Source organism: Hippichthys cyanospilos, chromosome 16, assembly GCF_059441005.1.
Source record: "Hippichthys cyanospilos isolate Australia breed blue-spotted pipefish chromosome 16, RoL_Hcya_1.0, whole genome shotgun sequence".
NCBI classification, from domain to species: Eukaryota; Metazoa; Chordata; class Actinopteri; order Syngnathiformes; family Syngnathidae; genus Hippichthys; species Hippichthys cyanospilos.
This window is the reverse complement of record NC_142384.1, coordinates 889,456-907,500: the sequence shown is the minus strand read 5'-3', so window position 1 is coordinate 907,500 and position 18,045 is coordinate 889,456. Positions and strand designations below refer to the sequence as shown.

The 18,045-nt window shown below is 41.2% G+C and overlaps 1 protein-coding gene across 9 annotated transcripts in view; it reads right to left on the bottom strand.

The window, feature by feature from the left end:
* glyr1 (glyoxylate reductase 1 homolog (Arabidopsis)) overlaps positions 1-18,045 on the bottom strand; it is a 91,901-nt gene that overhangs the window by 49,409 nt on the left and 24,447 nt on the right. For all 9 annotated transcript variants that reach the window (XR_015868118.1, XR_015868119.1, XM_088436340.1 and 6 more), the window contains one exon: positions 9,644-9,717. Coding sequence is in view for 7 of the 9 variants with exons in the window: in XM_088436340.1 (XP_088292466.1) it covers positions 9,644-9,717 (74 nt within the window). In the remaining 2 variants the exon portion in view is untranslated. The remainder of the gene's footprint in view (positions 1-9,643; positions 9,718-18,045) is intronic.

Here is an 18,045-nt window from a genome sequence, read left to right as displayed (position 1 = left end):
TCAAACACACCTAATTTCCTCCACCAAATATTGCTTTGTTTTGATAATGGCTGTGGCCTATACAGCAGTGCTCTTTATGATGATTTATCAACAGTAAATGCTGCTGTAATTTCACCCAGATTATCTCATTTTATTGCGATTTCACACATTGAATGAAAATTCCTACAAACTTACATTCCATTTTAGTGCTAGAATAACCATGTGGCCAAAAATAATACATTACAATTTTTCCGATTCCATTTTCTTAGTTGCGCCCGCTGAGCAAATGCTAATGAAAGTTTGACCTTACCTAAAACATTGACTTCTACTGTTCACTGCATAAGCCGCGACGCACTCGGACATACACGCACTGCGAGGGCCTGTCATAGCTGTTTGCAGCTCTAGTTTTTTTTGTTTGTTTGTTTTACAATGGAATATTGAAGTATAGAATAAACCAAAAATCAAAACCTGTTTTAAAGCCCAAATGTGTTTAAAACAATAAATTTAATATAGTAATACAAGGTTGGAAACATTGTCACTCGCGTATTTCACAGTCCCAGCTGTGCCTCTTCGTCCTGACTCCGCCCCGCTTTAGTGTCTGTTTCTCCTGAAGGCGCAGGAGTCTTTCTCCGAGAGAAGAACATTGTTATGGGTAGTTGGCGCTCTTTCTTTTTTTGAGCAAGAAGATTTTTTAATCAACGGATATGCCCGGACATCAAATTGAAATGAAGCCTCTTATATCGTAAAAATACACTTGAAATTTCAATTAATTACAAAAGAAATCTAGGTAAAAGTCAGATTTCCAAAGCTGTGGATTTCTCCGTTGCTGTCTGTGTGCCTACATAGTGTGCGCGTTTGCTCTCGGCACGCCTACGAGTCACGTGATCAGCTCCCAGAGACCAAGCTGTCAATCAATGGGCTTACTAGCACGTTCGTAATGTGTGTGTGTGTGTGTGCTGAGCTGAGCTGAGCGCACACAGGCGGTTACAGGACACAGGCGAGATGAAAGTAAGCTTTTGGATACTCTTACCTTTTATAATAAAGTGACAAGTGAAAATCCAATACAGTAAAGCATCAATATTTTATTTCTAGACAACAGTAAAGCCCCTGAGCCAATCAGGATTCAGAAAACAATGCACAGTAAAAAAATATCCACACTGTAAAAAATCCGCGAAGCAGTGAAGCTGTGAAAGATGAACCGCTATATGGCGAGGGATCACTGTACCTAACATTGACGCAAGGAAAAAGCAACATAGAAAAACTTAACAATTGTTAACTTTCAGTGCCATGGATGAGAATTCTCATCTTTCAAAATAGTAATAACAATAATAAATAATAAAAATCTAGTCAAATGTTTTTTTTTTTATGGAGGGTAGATGACTCCCTTGACTAATGCTTACCTAATATAGTGGACATCTGTGTTACAACGTCTCTGACTTACGTTATTTTCACGTTGCGACGTGGAATACTGAGTTTTTTCATCCCATCTTTATGACATTTTCCCAGTTTTGCAACTGTCATGACCCTAGGGGTTTGGCTGTATTTGTGTTGTTTCGTCTCCATCTGCAGGCGTTTTTAGGTAATTACACTTATTTTCAGTTGCCGTCCCTGCAACACGTGACCACAGTTCTGGTCTGCTATTTGTCGGTGTCTCCTCACGGAGATGGTGGTCTGCTATTGGTCGGCCTCACTTGTTTCAAAATGGCGGACAATAGCAAACCACCATCTCCGTGAGGAGACGCCGACCAACAGCAGACCAGCATTGTAGTCACGTATTGCATGGAAGCAGTTAGACGGCAACAGTAAATAAGTGCAATTACCTAAAAATACAGCCAACCCCCTAGGGTCATGACAGTTGTTTTTGTCGCAAATCCAGGAAAGTGTCATAAAGAGGGGATGAAAAAACTCAGTATTCCAGGTCGCACCTTGAAAATAATGTAAATCAGGGTCATTGTAACACCGGGGCCCACTGTATTCGGAATCGGGTGAGGAGCTCAACACCATTTCACACTGGTAAATATATTGGGGTGAGAAAAGCATAACCCCTGGTGGTGGGGTGACAAAGTGCTTGATTTGACATGTACTTTACGTAAGGTAGAGCTTTTTAAATGTTAATATCGCAGAGGATCAGCTTAATTAATCGTGACGGCGATTCAAATTCGACTAGTTGTGCAGCCCTACTTGGCACTAAAAGGTTAAATGACTTTTTTTTCCAGCATTTATCAAAGTCAAAGTCAAGTTTATTGTCAATTTCTTCACATGTGCTTAACATACAAAGGAATCGAAATTGCGTTTCTCACTATCCTCTGCGTTTTACATGTACAATAACAAAGTGCAGGTGCGCAAGACGAGACAATCCTAAAAACTAGATTCTTATCTATAGTAGTAATGTAGAGTGCAGGATATTTGATCTACTTTGCCTAGTGTTGCTAAACTAATAACTAAAACTAAAAACTAAATACGAAAAACCAGGTATGGAATAACCAGGTATGTAAGATTATCCCAAAACAAGACATAAGTAGCAGCATATGACAAGACAGTCCAACAGTACGAGACAAGGCAAGACAACTCTGACTGTGGTTGTCCCAGTTGTGTGCATTTGAGGTAGTTATAGTTCTAAGTGTAATCGCTAGTGCAATAGAAATACAATTATAAATAAATATGGCAGCAGCAAGTCTGTGCAAATTTTGCAAGTGCATGAGCAAAGTTTGAGTTTAAGTGGGAGGCCAGCTAGGTGTTTCTTCTGGCTGGGGCTGAATGTGGGAGAGAGGAGGGGAGAGAGAGAGAGAGTTCAGCAGTTTCACGGGTGGGAAGGGGGGAGAGTTCAGCAGTCTCACGGCCTGGTGGATGAAGCTGTTCCTGAGTCGGGTGGTGCGGGAGCGGAGGCTCCTGTACCTCTTTCCGGAGGGCAGGAGGCTGAACAGACTGTGTGCAGGGTGGCTTGTATCGGTGACAATTGTGACAGCTTTACGGCTGAGGTGGGTGGTGTACAGCTCTTGCAGCGAGGGGAGTGGAGCACCAATAATCCTCTCAGCTGTCCTCACGATGCGTTGTAGAGCCTTCCTGTTGTAGTCAGTGCAGCTCCCGCCCCACACGGTGATGCAGTTGGTGAGGATGCTTTCGATGGTTCCTCTGTAGAATGTGGTCATGATGGGTGGCGCGGCACTTGCCCGCTTCAGTTTGCGCAGGAAGTAGAGACGCCGCTGTGCTTTTTTGGCCAGAGATACAGTGTTGGTGGTCCAGGAGAGGTCATCGCTGATGTGCACCCTCAGGAACTTGGTGGTGCTCACCCTCTCCACTGCAGCACCATCGATGGTCAGTGGGGGGTGTTGGGTGCGGCCTCTCTGGAAGCTGACGACCATCTCTTTGGTCTTGCTGATGTTTAGCAGGAGGTTGTTGTCTTTGCACCATCTGGTCAGAAGCTCCACTTCTTTCCTGTAGTGGGTCTCGTCGCTGTTGGAGATGAGGCCCACCAGTGTTGTGTCATCAGCAAACTTCACGAGGTGGTTGGAGCTGTGGGTTGCTGTGCAGTCGTGTGTCAGTAGGGTGAAGAGGAGGGGGCTGAGCACACAGCCTTGTGGGGCCCCCGTGCTCAGGGTGATCCTGCCTGAGATGTTGTTGCCAACACGCACCACCTGAGGCCTCTGGCTGAGGAAATCCAGCAGCCAGTTGCAGAGTGGGGTGCTGAGGCCCAGTTTGTCCAGTTTGCAGGTGAGTTGTTGGGGTATTATGGTGTTGAACGCTGAGCTCAAGTCTATGAACAGCACTCTCACATATGAGTCTTTCTTGTCCAGGTGGGTGAGTACCGGGTGGAGGGCAGCGCATATTGCGTCGTCTGTGGATCGCTTTGCCCTGTAGGCGAACTGATACGGGTCCAGGCTGGGGGGCAGGATGGATTTTATGTGTGACAGGACTAGTCGTTCAAAGCACTTCATGATGATGGGTGTCAGTGCCACCGGACGATAGTCGTTGAAGCAGGATGGGGAGGATTTCTTTGGCACAGGTATGATGATGGCAGCCTTGAAGCTTGATGGCACAATGGCTTGCCTCAGGGAGGTGTTAAAGATGTCTGTAAAAACATATTTCAGCTCCTCTGCACAGTCTTTCAGCACCCTGCCAGGGATGTTGTCTGGACCTGCTGTTTTCGGGTGTTGACGGCGGAGAGTGTCCTCCTGACGCTGGCAGCAGACAGGCACAGAGGCTGGTCGTGCGAAGGTGGTGGTGATTTCTGTGGGCGGGTGGTGTTCTGTTCCTCAAAGCGTGCAAAGAAACTGTTTAGGTTGTTGAGCAGAGTGATGTCGCTCTCGCAGCTTTGTGGTGCAGGTTTGTAGTCTGTGATTGCCTGAATGCCTTTCTATAGGCTGTGTGCATTCTTGCTGTCCTTGAAGTGAGAAGGTATCTTGTTTGTGTATTCTTGTTTGACTTTCCTGATGCCACGGGACAGGTTGGCTCTCGCTGTTCTCAGGGCTGATTTCTCCCCAGCTTTGAAGGCCTTGTCCCTGGCCTTCAACAGCCTGTGGACGTCTCCTGTTAGCCATGGCTTCTGGTTGACCCGTGTGGTGATCCTCTTGATGTGGGTCACGTCGTCCATGCATTTGGTGATGTAGGAGGTCACTGTGTCTGTGTACTCCTCAATATCTGTGATGCCGTTGTAGGTGGCTGCTTCCTTAAAAATGTCCCAGTCTGTTGACTCAAAGCAGTCCTGTAGGGCTGAGGTCGCCTCCTGTGGCCACACCCTTACTTCTTTCAGTGCAGGTTTGATGACTTTCACTCTTGGTCTGTATGCAGGCATTAGCATAATGGTGAGGTGGTCAGAGGCACGGAAGTGGGGGAGGGGGGTGGCTTTGTATGCTCCTTTGTGCTGAGTGTAAACACAGTCCAAGATATTATGTCCTCTTGTTGCAAAGTGGATTTGTTGATGAAACATCGGGAGAACAGTTTTGAGATCAGCATGGTTGAAATCCCCAGCGAGGATGATGAAGCCGTCTGGTTGTGCTGTTTGTTGTTCACTGATAGCCTGGTACAGTTCGTTCACCGCCGCACTTCTGTTGCTGTTGTTAGTTGGGGGGATATAGGTAGCGACCAGCAGGATTGAACTTATCTCCCTTGGCAAGTAGAAGGGGCGACACTTCACAATCATGAATTCCGCCAGAGGTGAGCAGTGTTTGTATACTACAGTGGCATCCCGGCACCACGCTTCGCAGATGTAAACACACACGCCGCCACCGTGCGATTTCCCCCCCCTCTGCGAGAGCCCTGTCGGATCTGTAGCATGTTAGCTGCTCTAGTTGTATAGCGGAGTCCGGAATGTTACTGTTTAGCCATGTTTCGGTAAAAACTAATACACAACAGTCACTCACTTTTCGGTTTGCTGATCTCAGACGTCGGATATCGTCCATTTTGTTGTCCAGTGAACGAACGTTCGCCAAAAGGATAGATGGTATGGCCGGGCGAGTTGGGTTAGCTTCTAGCCTAGCTCCGATACCTCCGCGCTTGCCCCGCTTCCTCGTCCTGGCACACCGCTTCCGGCGCCTCCTTTCCAGGAGTGGGTAGCAGGCGAGTCTGGTGAATTAGCAGGCTGGCGTAGCAGTCCCAGTTCCCTTAGCGAGTTCTCCAGTTCCGTGTTTAAAACTTGGCAAATGTTGCTTCTCTGGATTTGTAAGAAGACCCGTCGACTGTACACGTATTGTGTCGTAAACTGACCGGAAAAACTTTCAAACACTTGTTTGACGAACAAAACAATGCATTGTCGGAAGAGCGAGTGGCCGCTGCGTCTACACGCGCCGCCATCTTGGCGAAAAATATAGGTTAAAGGTTAAACTGAAGTGCATCAAAGTGCCTGATAAAAAAAAAGATGCTAATCCGTATTTAATCGCAATTCCACTTTACATAACAAAAAGAAATCCTTTTCCCTGGGGTTACCCACGCCCCCTCCGGTATCACCTTGCACCCCCCAGGGAGGCCTGCCCAACTATTTGAGGAACACTGGGCTAAAGAAACCAGTTCGAATTGGCTTGTAATGAAAACATAAGAATCATAACAGAGTACAGGTAAATAAAACATGTTTGGAAGAATCAGAAGTATAATATATGTAAAAAGCATGAAGACAAACTGAGTAATTAAAATAATAGTTGAAATTAAGTAAGAGTACAGTATATAAAAATTAACACTGATAGGAAATAGTCTTAACTGGGTGGCGGCCAAGAGCTGAGGACCTTGGCAGACCAATCGGCGGAGGACCTTGGCAGGGTATTCCACAGCTGTGGCAGCTAGCTCTTGAGGTGGAATGTCACCTCTATGGCGGGGAAGGAGCCTGAGCTGGTGTGTGAGGTCAAAAAAATCTGACTAGATACAATATAGTCAGACTTGCCTCTACACACAGCTTGGGCTTTGGTACCAGTCCTCTTGAGAGGGGTTGGACTTTCTTTAGCACAGTAGAGTTACCCATGGTGAGAGGCACAGAGCAGGTGTGGGCATACAGATTACCCCCCCAGCTTGGTACCTGTACACTGGGGTGTACACTGGGGTTTATGGTTTACTGGATCCCCTGATAAAAGCTGTTTGGTCCTTGTCAGAGTTTGGTCCACAATGCCGGAAATAAGTCCCAGTTGCTCCCAGTGGTTGGGACTCCGCCAAGGCTGCCCTTTGTCACAAATTCTGTTCATTAATTTTATGGATAGAATTTCTAGGCGCTCACAGGAGTGGTTCAAAGCTGAGTGTGAAGCAGATGGGCTGAAGATCAGTCTGAGACTATGGTCCTCAGTCAGAAAAGGGTGACGTGCCCTTTCAGTATTGGGGATGAGGTCCTGTCCCAAGTGGAGGATTTGAAGTATCTTGGAATCTTGTTAGCAAGTGAGGGTAGGATTGAACCGGATATCGGTGCAGCGCCTGGTGAAGAAGAAGCTGAGCCCAAAGGCAACATTCTCAATTTAACAGTCATCCATTTACGCTCCTGCCCTGGTCGATCTACGTTCCTGCCCTCACCTATTGTCATGAGCTGTGGGTTGTGGATGGATGGATGTATCATGGGCAATCAGAGTCCTCAATCATTCACGGTGAATGTTAATTATTATTTTTCCCCCACCTTTATTTAACCAGGAAGAAATCCATTAAGATTTACATCTCTTTTGCAAGGATGTACTGGAGAAGAGTTTACAGAAAGCAGAATTTGACAACGTTCATAAGGGTTGGAAAGAGGAAAGTATAAGAAAAAAAACAAAGAAAACAAAGAAAATAATAATAATGATAATAACAATAATGCAAGGAATCAAAAAATAATACATAATTATAATGTTAGAAAATGTGAACGAAAGCAGCAAATTCAGTCAATTATTTACAAGAACATGTAATGACAAGGAGTTTGGAGAGAGCATGTTTGAAATGAACACAAGGTATGTTAGTTTCAAGTGGGCTTGCAGGTTGTTCCATGCCCATAGACCAAAATATGACAGACTCTTCCTATCAATAAATAATGCTAGACAGAATTGTCCATTGTCAGAAGTGAACTGTATTTCATTGAGAACCTTAAGAGTGGCAGTCGTTGTGCTATGTCTGGTTCTCAAGCCAGACTGAAGTGGGTTGAGTAGATTGTTGGACTAAAGCAGTTGGTGAAGCTGGGCAGACACCATTTTTGTGTGGCGATGAATATCAATGAGAGGATTTGCACTAATTGCTCCAAATACCGTAAATTCCGGACTATAAGCCGCTACTTTTTTCCAAAACTTTCAACCCTGCGGCTTATTCAGTGATGCGGCCAATTTATGTAATTTTTCTAACGGCCGCTAGGGGGCGCTCGAGTAAAAAAGGTAAGATTAAGACCGGTGGAATATATGCTTCGAGGAAGACTGCAACTTCCTGTCTTGTGCATAAATTAAATTAGCGTGAACATACCCTCATCATGGAAAATGCAAAAAGAAAGGCATATGACGCAGGACAAACTCCATTCCAGCTGTGATTCCTGGGGGCACAACGAAGTATTTGCAGCCGCTTGACATTAGTGTGAATCGTGCATTTAAAGTGGCGCTCCGTGTTGAATGGTAAAATTGGATGACCAGGGAGTGTGTGACGACGTCTATATAACAGTTTCATTCCGACACTGAGGAAGATGACTTTGATGGCTTCAAAGGAGGAAGATGAAGGCGGCTTGCCGTGATTTTTACCAGTATGTTCTTTAACCAGACCTGTTTTACCAGACCTGTTATACTGTGTTACTAGCGTGTTGCTACCATGCTGCTAGCGTGTTGCTACCATGTTGCTAGCGTGTTGCTATCATGTTGCTACCGTTTTACTGCCCTGTCACAGGCTTCAGTTCAAAGGAGGAAGATGAAGACGGCTTGCCGTGATTTTTACCAGTATGTTCTTTTACCAGACCTGCTTTACCAGACCTGTTATATTGTGTTACTAGCGTGTTGCTACCATGCCGCTAGCGTGTTGCTACCATGTTGCTAGCGTGTTGCTACCGTTTTACTGCCCTGTCACAGGCACCGTTTGGGAAGAATTTTATATTATTATTGTTAAGTTATATTGTTAAAACTTTGAAAACTCTCTCTGTGTACCGTCTTTCTTTGTAAATATGTTTACATGTTTTAATGTGGGCACATGCGGCGTGTATGCAGGTGCGGCTTGTGTATGTACAAAATCGGTTTTCCTCTAAAATGTAGTGGGTTGCGGCTTATAATCAGGTGCGCTCTATAGTCCGGAAATTACGGTAATTTGAGAAAAAATGAATCAAGACTGTCTGGCCCTGCCAATTTCTTAAAGTCTAAAGCCTTTAGGGACTGCAAAACATCTGATGTTGAGAACAACATGAGGACAAGGTGAAGGTCAGAGTTCGGGACGGATGTTGTTGCTGAAACTACAGAATTGGAAGTGGCATTAACACTGTTAATGGCCTGAAAATTGTCAAATGAACAACAGTTTTAAAGGGGTAATTGAACAGATTGGACATTTTGTGTTTATCACAAGTCAAGCAGGGAGGTGCATTTATTTTGTTTCAACCGTTGTGGAAGAGCAGTTGCGAGCAATGATTTATTTTGTAATGCTTTGATTGTTATCCAAAATTTGGAATGGTCATTTGAGGTCTCGGTAGTTAACGACGGGCAATATTCAGTTTTACATTTTCTAAGTTTTGTCAGTCTTGAGTAGAGTTTGTTTTTCTGGCTGAAAAACATTTTTGTTCCGCTCAAATAAATGTTCAACTAGATCTCTGGTGAACCAGGGATTGTGCCTATCTTTAATTTCTTTATTTTTTGAAGGGTGCATATTCATTAATGACAGAAAGGAAGTTCTGGTGAAAACAGGTCACAGCATCATCAACAGAGGGAATTAAAGATACCTGTTGCCAGTTCACCCAAGACAGATCATGGAGAAAAGCTTGCTCAAAAAAGTGCTTAAAAGAGTATTTGATGGTGATCCGACACTTTGATTTTTGCATTTTAGTGTTTCTGACACAAGCAATGCAGCAATGATCGCGGATGTCGTTTGGAAAAGCAACTGTGGACAGGTATTTTTGAGGTGCATTATTTTAAATAATCTTTAAATCTGTTTTCTGTACTACATTTAGTTTCAACCAAAGAACAATCTGTAAACATTACAAAACAAATTAAGTCATTTGGTTGATAAAGTTTGGCACATCAACTAACAATGCAGTGAGGCGTGTTCATACCTTTTATCTGTGGGTGTGATGCTACCATTAATGGCTGTGCTGTCTGCCGCTTGAATGGATGTTGATGCCGTGTCCTACAAAATCAAAAGCCATTATTAACTAGAATATTTGCAATTTCTGAAGAAATTGCGTGTGAAGGTGTAACCTCTGAAGGCAAAGGTGTTGAATGATGTGGAATGGTGGGAATTGGGGGAATTGATTAAAGTTGGAACGGTCCGAATCGGATGAAGAATGACAAAGATAGAAGTGATAAACTAAAAAAGTGGAATTGTGGGTAATTTTTGAACTCTGGAAAGAAGAAAATTCAAACTACCATTGAATGGGGGGAATTGGATGAATCGATTAAACTTGGAACGGTCGCAATCGGATGAAGAATGGCAAAGGTAGAAGGGAAAAACTGAAAAAGTGGAATTGTGGGAAATTTTTGAATTGTGAGTAAAAATGGAGTGGCGGGCATTGGGAGAATGGATTAAAGTTAGAACGGTAAAAATCGGATGAAGAATGGTGAAGATAGAAGGGAAAAACTGAAAAAGTGGAATTATGGGTAATTTTTGAATTGTGGGTAAAAATGGAGTGGCGGGCATTGGGGGAATTGATTCAAGTTGGAACGGTCAGAATCGGATGAAGAATGGCAAAGATAGAAGGGAAAAACTGAAAAAGTGGAATTATGGGTAATTTTTGAATTGTGGGTAAAAATGGAGTGGCGGGCATCGGGGGAATTGATGAAAGTTGGAACGGTCAGAATCGGATGAAGAATGGCAAAGATAGAAGGGAAAAACTGAAAAAGTGGAATTATGGGTAATTTTTGAATTGTGGGTAAAAATGGAGTGGCGGGCATCAGGGGAATTGATTAATGTTGGAACGGTCACAATCGGATGAAGAATGGAAAAGATAGAAGGGAAAAACTGAAAAAGTGGAATTGTGGGTAATTTTTTAATTCAGGTAAGAAGAAAATAGATACCACCATGTAATGGCGGGAATTGGGGGAATTGATTCAAGTTGGAACGGTCGCAATTGGATGAAGAATGGCAAAGATAGAAGGGAAAAACTGAAAAAGTGGAATTATGGGTAATTTTTGAATTGTGGGTAAAAATGGAGTGGCGGGCATCGGGGGAATTGATGAAAGTTGGAACGGTCAGAATCGGATGAAGAATGGCAAAGATAGAAGGGAAAAACTGAAAAAGTGGAATTATGGGTAATTTTTGAATTGTGGGTAAAAATGGAGTGGCGGGCATTGGGGGAATTGATTAAAGTTGGAATGGTCAGAATCGGATAAAGAATGGAAAAGATAGAGGGGAAAAACTGATAAAGTGGAATTGTGGGTAATTTTTGAATCATGGGAAGAGGAAAGGGGATACACAAATGAAATGGTGGGAATTGGGGGAATCCATTAAAGTTGGAACGGTGGGAATCGGAGCAGGAATGGCCAAGATAGAAGGTTACAAAGTTTGGTGAGGAAAATGGGAATGAGGAATTATGGGTAAAAATATGAAAATAGTTATGAATTACTGGAAGGTGTGAATATGAGTAGTATTGATATTGGGGAATGTATTGACTGATTAATGTGAGTGTGAAGTGGAGAAGCTTCAAGTAAAACATGTTAAATCCACCACTGGGAATGAAATATGAATTGTTATACATGAAAAATATGTAATTATGGGAAAATATTAATAATTATTAACTGTTACAATGGTGGGAATGAGCCATAAGGCGAAATGTATGAGATAAATGTTATGAATATGAAATAGGAAAGCTCAAAATGTGAAATGTTTAATCTCCCATTGGGAATGAATGGGAAGCCCTCCCATTGGAAATGAATTATGAATATTTGAAGGATGAAAAATATGGAATTATGGGAAAATATTGGAATGTATTAATTACTGGAATGATGGGAAGGATCCCTAAAACGAGATGAATGAGTTAAATATTGAAAATATGAAAAGGGAAAGCTGTAATAATGAAACAAAAAATGACCCAATGTAAGTCAATGGGCCTTTTTGGGGTGGAAAACCTGGAATTCTGGGAAAACTGTGAATACTTGGAATTCCAAAAATGGAAACGCCCTTCGGGCGCTTAACTGGAATAGTGTCAAATTGGAACGGTGTGAATCGGATAAACTGGGAATGAGCTGAAATCCGTCGAAAAACAGGCAGAATAAGAATAATAACTAGAATATTTGCAATTTCTGAAGAAATTGCGTGTGAAGGTGTAACCTCTGAAGGCAAAGGTGTTGAATGATGTGGAATGGTGGGAATTGGGGGAATTGATTAAAGTTGGAACGGTCCGAATCGGATGAAGAATGACAAAGATAGAAGTGATAAACTAAAAAAGTGGAATTGTGGGTAATTTTTGAACTCTGGAAAGAAGAAAATTCAAACTACCATTGAATGGGGGGAATTGGATGAATCGATTAAACTTGGAACGGTCGCAATCGGATGAAGAATGGCAAAGGTAGAAGGGAAAAACTGAAAAAGTGGAATTGTGGGAAATTTTTGAATTGTGAGTAAAAATGGAGTGGCGGGCATTGGGAGAATGGATTAAAGTTAGAACGGTAAAAATCGGATGAAGAATGGTGAAGATAGAAGGGAAAAACTGAAAAAGTGGAATTATGGGTAATTTTTGAATTGTGGGTAAAAATGGAGTGGCGGGCATTGGGGGAATTGATGAAAGTTGGAACGGTCAGAATCGGATGAAGAATGGCAAAGATAGAAGGGAAAAACTGAAAAAGTGGAATTATGGGTAATTTTTGAATTGTGGGTAAAAATGGAGTGGCGGGCATCGGGGGAATTGATGAAAGTTGGAACGGTCAGAATCGGATGAAGAATGGCAAAGATAGAAGGGAAAAACTGAAAAAGTGGAATTATGGGTAATTTTTGAATTGTGGGTAAAAATGGAGTGGCGGGCATCAGGGGAATTGATTAATGTTGGAACGGTCACAATCGGATGAAGAATGGAAAAGATAGAAGGGAAAAACTGAAAAAGTGGAATTGTGGGTAATTTTTTAATTCAGGTAAGAAGAAAATAGATACCACCATGTAATGGCGGGAATTGGGGGAATTGATTCAAGTTGGAACGGTCGCAATTGGATGAAGAATGGCAAAGATAGAAGGGAAAAACTGAAAAAGTGGAATTATGGGTAATTTTTGAATTGTGGGTAAAAATGGAGTGGCGGGCATCGGGGGAATTGATGAAAGTTGGAACGGTCAGAATCGGATGAAGAATGGCAAAGATAGAAGGGAAAAACTGAAAAAGTGGAATTATGGGTAATTTTTGAATTGTGGGTAAAAATGGAGTGGCGGGCATTGGGGGAATTGATTAAAGTTGGAATGGTGAGAATCGGATAAAGAATGGAAAAGATAGAGGGGAAAAACTGATAAAGTGGAATTGTGGGTAATTTTTGAATCATGGGAAGAGGAAAGGGGATACACAAATGAAATGGTGGGAATTGGGGGAATCCATTAAAGTTGGAACGGTGGGAATCGGAGCAGGAATGGCCAAGATAGAAGGTTACAAAGTTTTGGATGAGGAAAATGGGAATGAGGAATTATGGGTAAAAATATGAAAATAGTTATGAATTACTGGAAGGTGTGAATATGAGTAGTATTCAAATTGGGGAATGTATTAACTGATTAATGTGAGTGTGAAGTGGAGAAGCTTTAAATAAAAAATGTTAAGTCCGCCACTGGGAATGAATTATGAGTTGTTATACATGAAAAATATGTAATTATGGGAAAATATTGAAAATTATTAATTGTTACAATAGTGGGAATGAGCCAACAGGCGAAATGTATGAGTTAAATGTTATGAATATGAAATAGGAAAGCTCAAAATGTGAAATGTTTAATCTCCCATTGGGAATGAATGGGAAGCCCTCCCATTGGAAATGAATTATGAATATTTGAAGGATGAAAAATATGGAATTATGGGAAAATATTGGAATGTATTAATTACTGGAATGATAGGAAGGATCCCTATAACGAGATGAATAAGTTAAATATTGAAAATATGAAAAGGGAGAGCTGTAATAATGAAACAAAATATGACCCAATGTTAGTCAATGGGACTTTTTGGGGTGGAAAACCGGGAATTCTGGGAAAACTGTGAATACTTGGAATTCCAAAAATGGAAACGCCCTTCGGGCGCTTTACTGGAATAATGTGAAATTGGAACGGTGTGAATCGGATAAACTGGGAATGAGCTGAAACCCGTCGAAAAACAGGCAGAATAAGAATAATAATAATAACTAGAATATTTGCAATTTCTGAAGAAATTGCGTGTGAAGGTGTAACCTCTGAAGGCAAAGGTGTTGAATGATGTGGAATGGTGGGAATTGGGGGAATTGATTAAAGTTGGAACGGTCCGAATCGGATGAAGAATGACAAAGATAGAAGTGATAAACTGAAAAAGTGGAATTGTGGGTAATTTTTGAACTCTGGAAAGAAGAAAATTCAAACTACCATTGAATGGGGGGAATTGGATGAATCGATTAAACTTGGAACGGTCGCAATCGGATGAAGAATGGCAAAGGTAGAAGGGAAAAACTGAAAAAGTGGAATTGTGGGAAATTTTTGAATTGTGAGTAAAAATGGAGTGGCGGGCATTGGGAGAATGGATTAAAGTTAGAACGGTAAAAATCGGATGAAGAATGGTGAAGATAGAAGGGAAAAACTGAAAAAGTGGAATTATGGGTAATTTTTGAATTGTGGGTAAAAATGGAGTGGCGGGCATTGGGGGAATTGATGAAAGTTGGAACGGTCAGAATCGGATGAAGAATGGCAAAGATAGAAGGGAAAAACTGAAAAAGTGGAATTATGGGTAATTTTTGAATTGTGGGTAAAAATGGAGTGGCGGGCATCGGGGGAATTGATGAAAGTTGGAACGGTCAGAATCGGATGAAGAATGGCAAAGATAGAAGGGAAAAACTGAAAAAGTGGAATTATGGGTAATTTTTGAATTGTGGGTAAAAATGGAGTGGCGGGCATCAGGGGAATTGATTAATGTTGGAACGGTCACAATCGGATGAAGAATGGAAAAGATAGAAGGGAAAAACTGAAAAAGTGGAATTGTGGGTAATTTTTTAATTCAGGTAAGAAGAAAATAGATACCACCATGTAATGGCGGGAATTGGGGGAATTGATTCAAGTTGGAACGGTCGCAATTGGATGAAGAATGGCAAAGATAGAAGGGAAAAACTGAAAAAGTGGAATTATGGGTAATTTTTGAATTGTGGGTAAAAATGGAGTGGCGGGCATCGGGGGAATTGATGAAAGTTGGAACGGTCAGAATCGGATGAAGAATGGCAAAGATAGAAGGGAAAAACTGAAAAAGTGGAATTATGGGTAATTTTTGAATTGTGGGTAAAAATGGAGTGGCGGGCATTGGGGGAATTGATTAAAGTTGGAATGGTCAGAATCGGATAAAGAATGGAAAAGATAGAGGGGAAAAACTGATAAAGTGGAATTGTGGGTAATTTTTGAATCATGGGAAGAGGAAAGGGGATACACAAATGAAATGGTGGGAATTGGGGGAATCCATTAAAGTTGGAACGGTGGGAATCGGAGCAGGAATGGCCAAGATAGAAGGTTACAAAGTTTTGGATGAGGAAAATGGGAATGAGGAATTATGGGTAAAAATATGAAAATAGTTATGAATTACTGGAAGGTGTGAATATGAGTAGTATTGATATTGGGGAATGTATTAACTGATTAATGTGAGTGTGAAGTGGAGAAGCTTCAAGTAAAAAATGTTAAATCCACCACTGGGAATGAATTATGAATTGTTATAAATGAAAAATATTGAATTATGGGAAAATATTAATAATTATTAACTGTTACAATGGTGGGAATGAGCCATAAGGCGAAATGTATGAGATAAATGTTATGAATATGAAATAGGAAAGCTCAAAATGTAAAATGTTTAATCTCCCATTGGGAATGAATGGGAAGCCCTCCCATTGGAAATGAATTATGAATATTTGAAGGATGAAAAATATGGAATTATGGGAAAATATTGGAATGTATTAATTACTGGAATGATAGGAAGGATCCCTATAACGAGATGAATAAGTTAAATATTGAAAATATGAAAAGGGAGAGCTGTAATAATGAAACAAAAAATGACCCAATGTAAGTCAATGGGACTTTTTGGGGTGGAAAACCGGGAATTCTGGGAAAACTGTGAATACTTGGAATTCCAAAAATGGAAACGCCCTTCGGGCGCTTAACTGGAATAATGTGAAATTGGAACGGTGTGAATCGGATAAACTGGGAATGAGCTGAAATCCGTCGAAAAACAGGCAGAATAAGAATAATAATAATAATAATAAAGAAAATGGCCGAGCACAATAACATATGTGTGAAGGTTCCACCTTCACACAACTAGAATATTTGCAATTTCTGAAGAAATTGCGTGTGAAGGTGTAACCTCTGAAGGCAAAGGTGTTGAATGATGTGGAATGGTGGGAATTGGGGGAATTGATTAAAGTTGGAACGGTCCGAATCGGATGAAGAATGACAAAGATAGAAGTGATAAACTGAAAAAGTGGAATTGTGGGTAATTTTTGAACTCTGGAAAGAAGAAAATTCAAACTACCATTGAATGGGGGGAATTGGATGAATCGATTAAACTTGGAACGGTCGCAATCGGATGAAGAATGGCAAAGGTAGAAGGGAAAAACTGAAAAAGTGGAATTGTGGGAAATTTTTGAATTGTGAGTAAAAATGGAGTGGCGGGCATTGGGAGAATGGATTAAAGTTAGAACGGTAAAAATCGGATGAAGAATGGTGAAGATAGAAGGGAAAAACTGAAAAAGTGGAATTATGGGTAATTTTTGAATTGTGGGTAAAAATGGAGTGGCGGGCATTGGGGGAATTGATTAAAGTTGGAACGGTCAGAATCGGATGAAGAATGGCAAAGATAGAAGGGAAAAACTGAAAAAGTGGAATTATGGGTAATTTTTGAATTGTGGGTAAAAATGGAGTGGCGGGCATCGGGGGAATTGATGAAAGTTGGAACGGTCAGAATCGGATGAAGAATGGCAAAGATAGAAGGGAAAAACTGAAAAAGTGGAATTATGGGTAATTTTTGAATTGTGGGTAAAAATGGAGTGGCGGGCATCAGGGGAATTGATTAATGTTGGAACGGTCACAATCGGATGAAGAATGGAAAAGATAGAAGGGAAAAACTGAAAAAGTGGAATTGTGGGTAATTTTTTAATTCAGGTAAGAAGAAAATAGATACCACCATGTAATGGCGGGAATTGGGGGAATTGATTCAAGTTGGAACGGTCGCAATTGGATGAAGAATGGCAAAGATAGAAGGGAAAAACTGAAAAAGTGGAATTATGGGTAATTTTTGAATTGTGGGTAAAAATGGAGTGGCGGGCATCGGGGGAATTGATGAAAGTTGGAACGGTCAGAATCGGATGAAGAATGGCAAAGATAGAAGGGAAAAACTGAAAAAGTGGAATTATGGGTAATTTTTGAATTGTGGGTAAAAATGGAGTGGCGGGCATTGGGGGAATTGATTAAAGTTGGAATGGTCAGAATCGGATAAAGAATGGAAAAGATAGAGGGGAAAAACTGATAAAGTGGAATTGTGGGTAATTTTTGAATCATGGGAAGAGGAAAGGGGATACACAAATGAAATGGTGGGAATTGGGGGAATCCATTAAAGTTGGAACGGTGGGAATCGGAGCAGGAATGGCCAAGATAGAAGGTTACAAAGTTTTGGATGAGGAAAATGGGAATGAGGAATTATGGGTAAAAATATGAAAATAGTTATGAATTACTGGAAGGTGTGAATATGAGTAGTATTCAAATTGGGGAATGTATTAACTGATTAATGTGAGTGTGAAGTGGAGAAGCTTTAAATAAAAAATGTTAAGTCCGCCACTGGGAATGAATTATGAGTTGTTATACATGAAAAATATGTAATTATGGGAAAATATTGAAAATTATTAATTGTTACAATAGTGGGAATGAGCCAACAGGCGAAATGTATGAGTTAAATGTTATGAATATGAAATAGGAAAGCTCAAAATGTGAAATGTTTAATCTCCCATTGGGAATGAATGGGAAGCCCTCCCATTGGAAATGAATTATGAATATTTGAAGGATGAAAAATATGGAATTATGGGAAAATATTGGAATGTATTAATTACTGGAATGATAGGAAGGATCCCTATAACGAGATGAATAAGTTAAATATTGAAAATATGAAAAGGGAGAGCTGTAATAATGAAACAAAATATGACCCAATGTTAGTCAATGGGACTTTTTGGGGTGGAAAACCGGGAATTCTGGGAAAACTGTGAATACTTGGAATTCCAAAAATGGAAACGCCCTTCGGGCGCTTTACTGGAATAATGTGAAATTGGAACGGTGTGAATCGGATAAACTGGG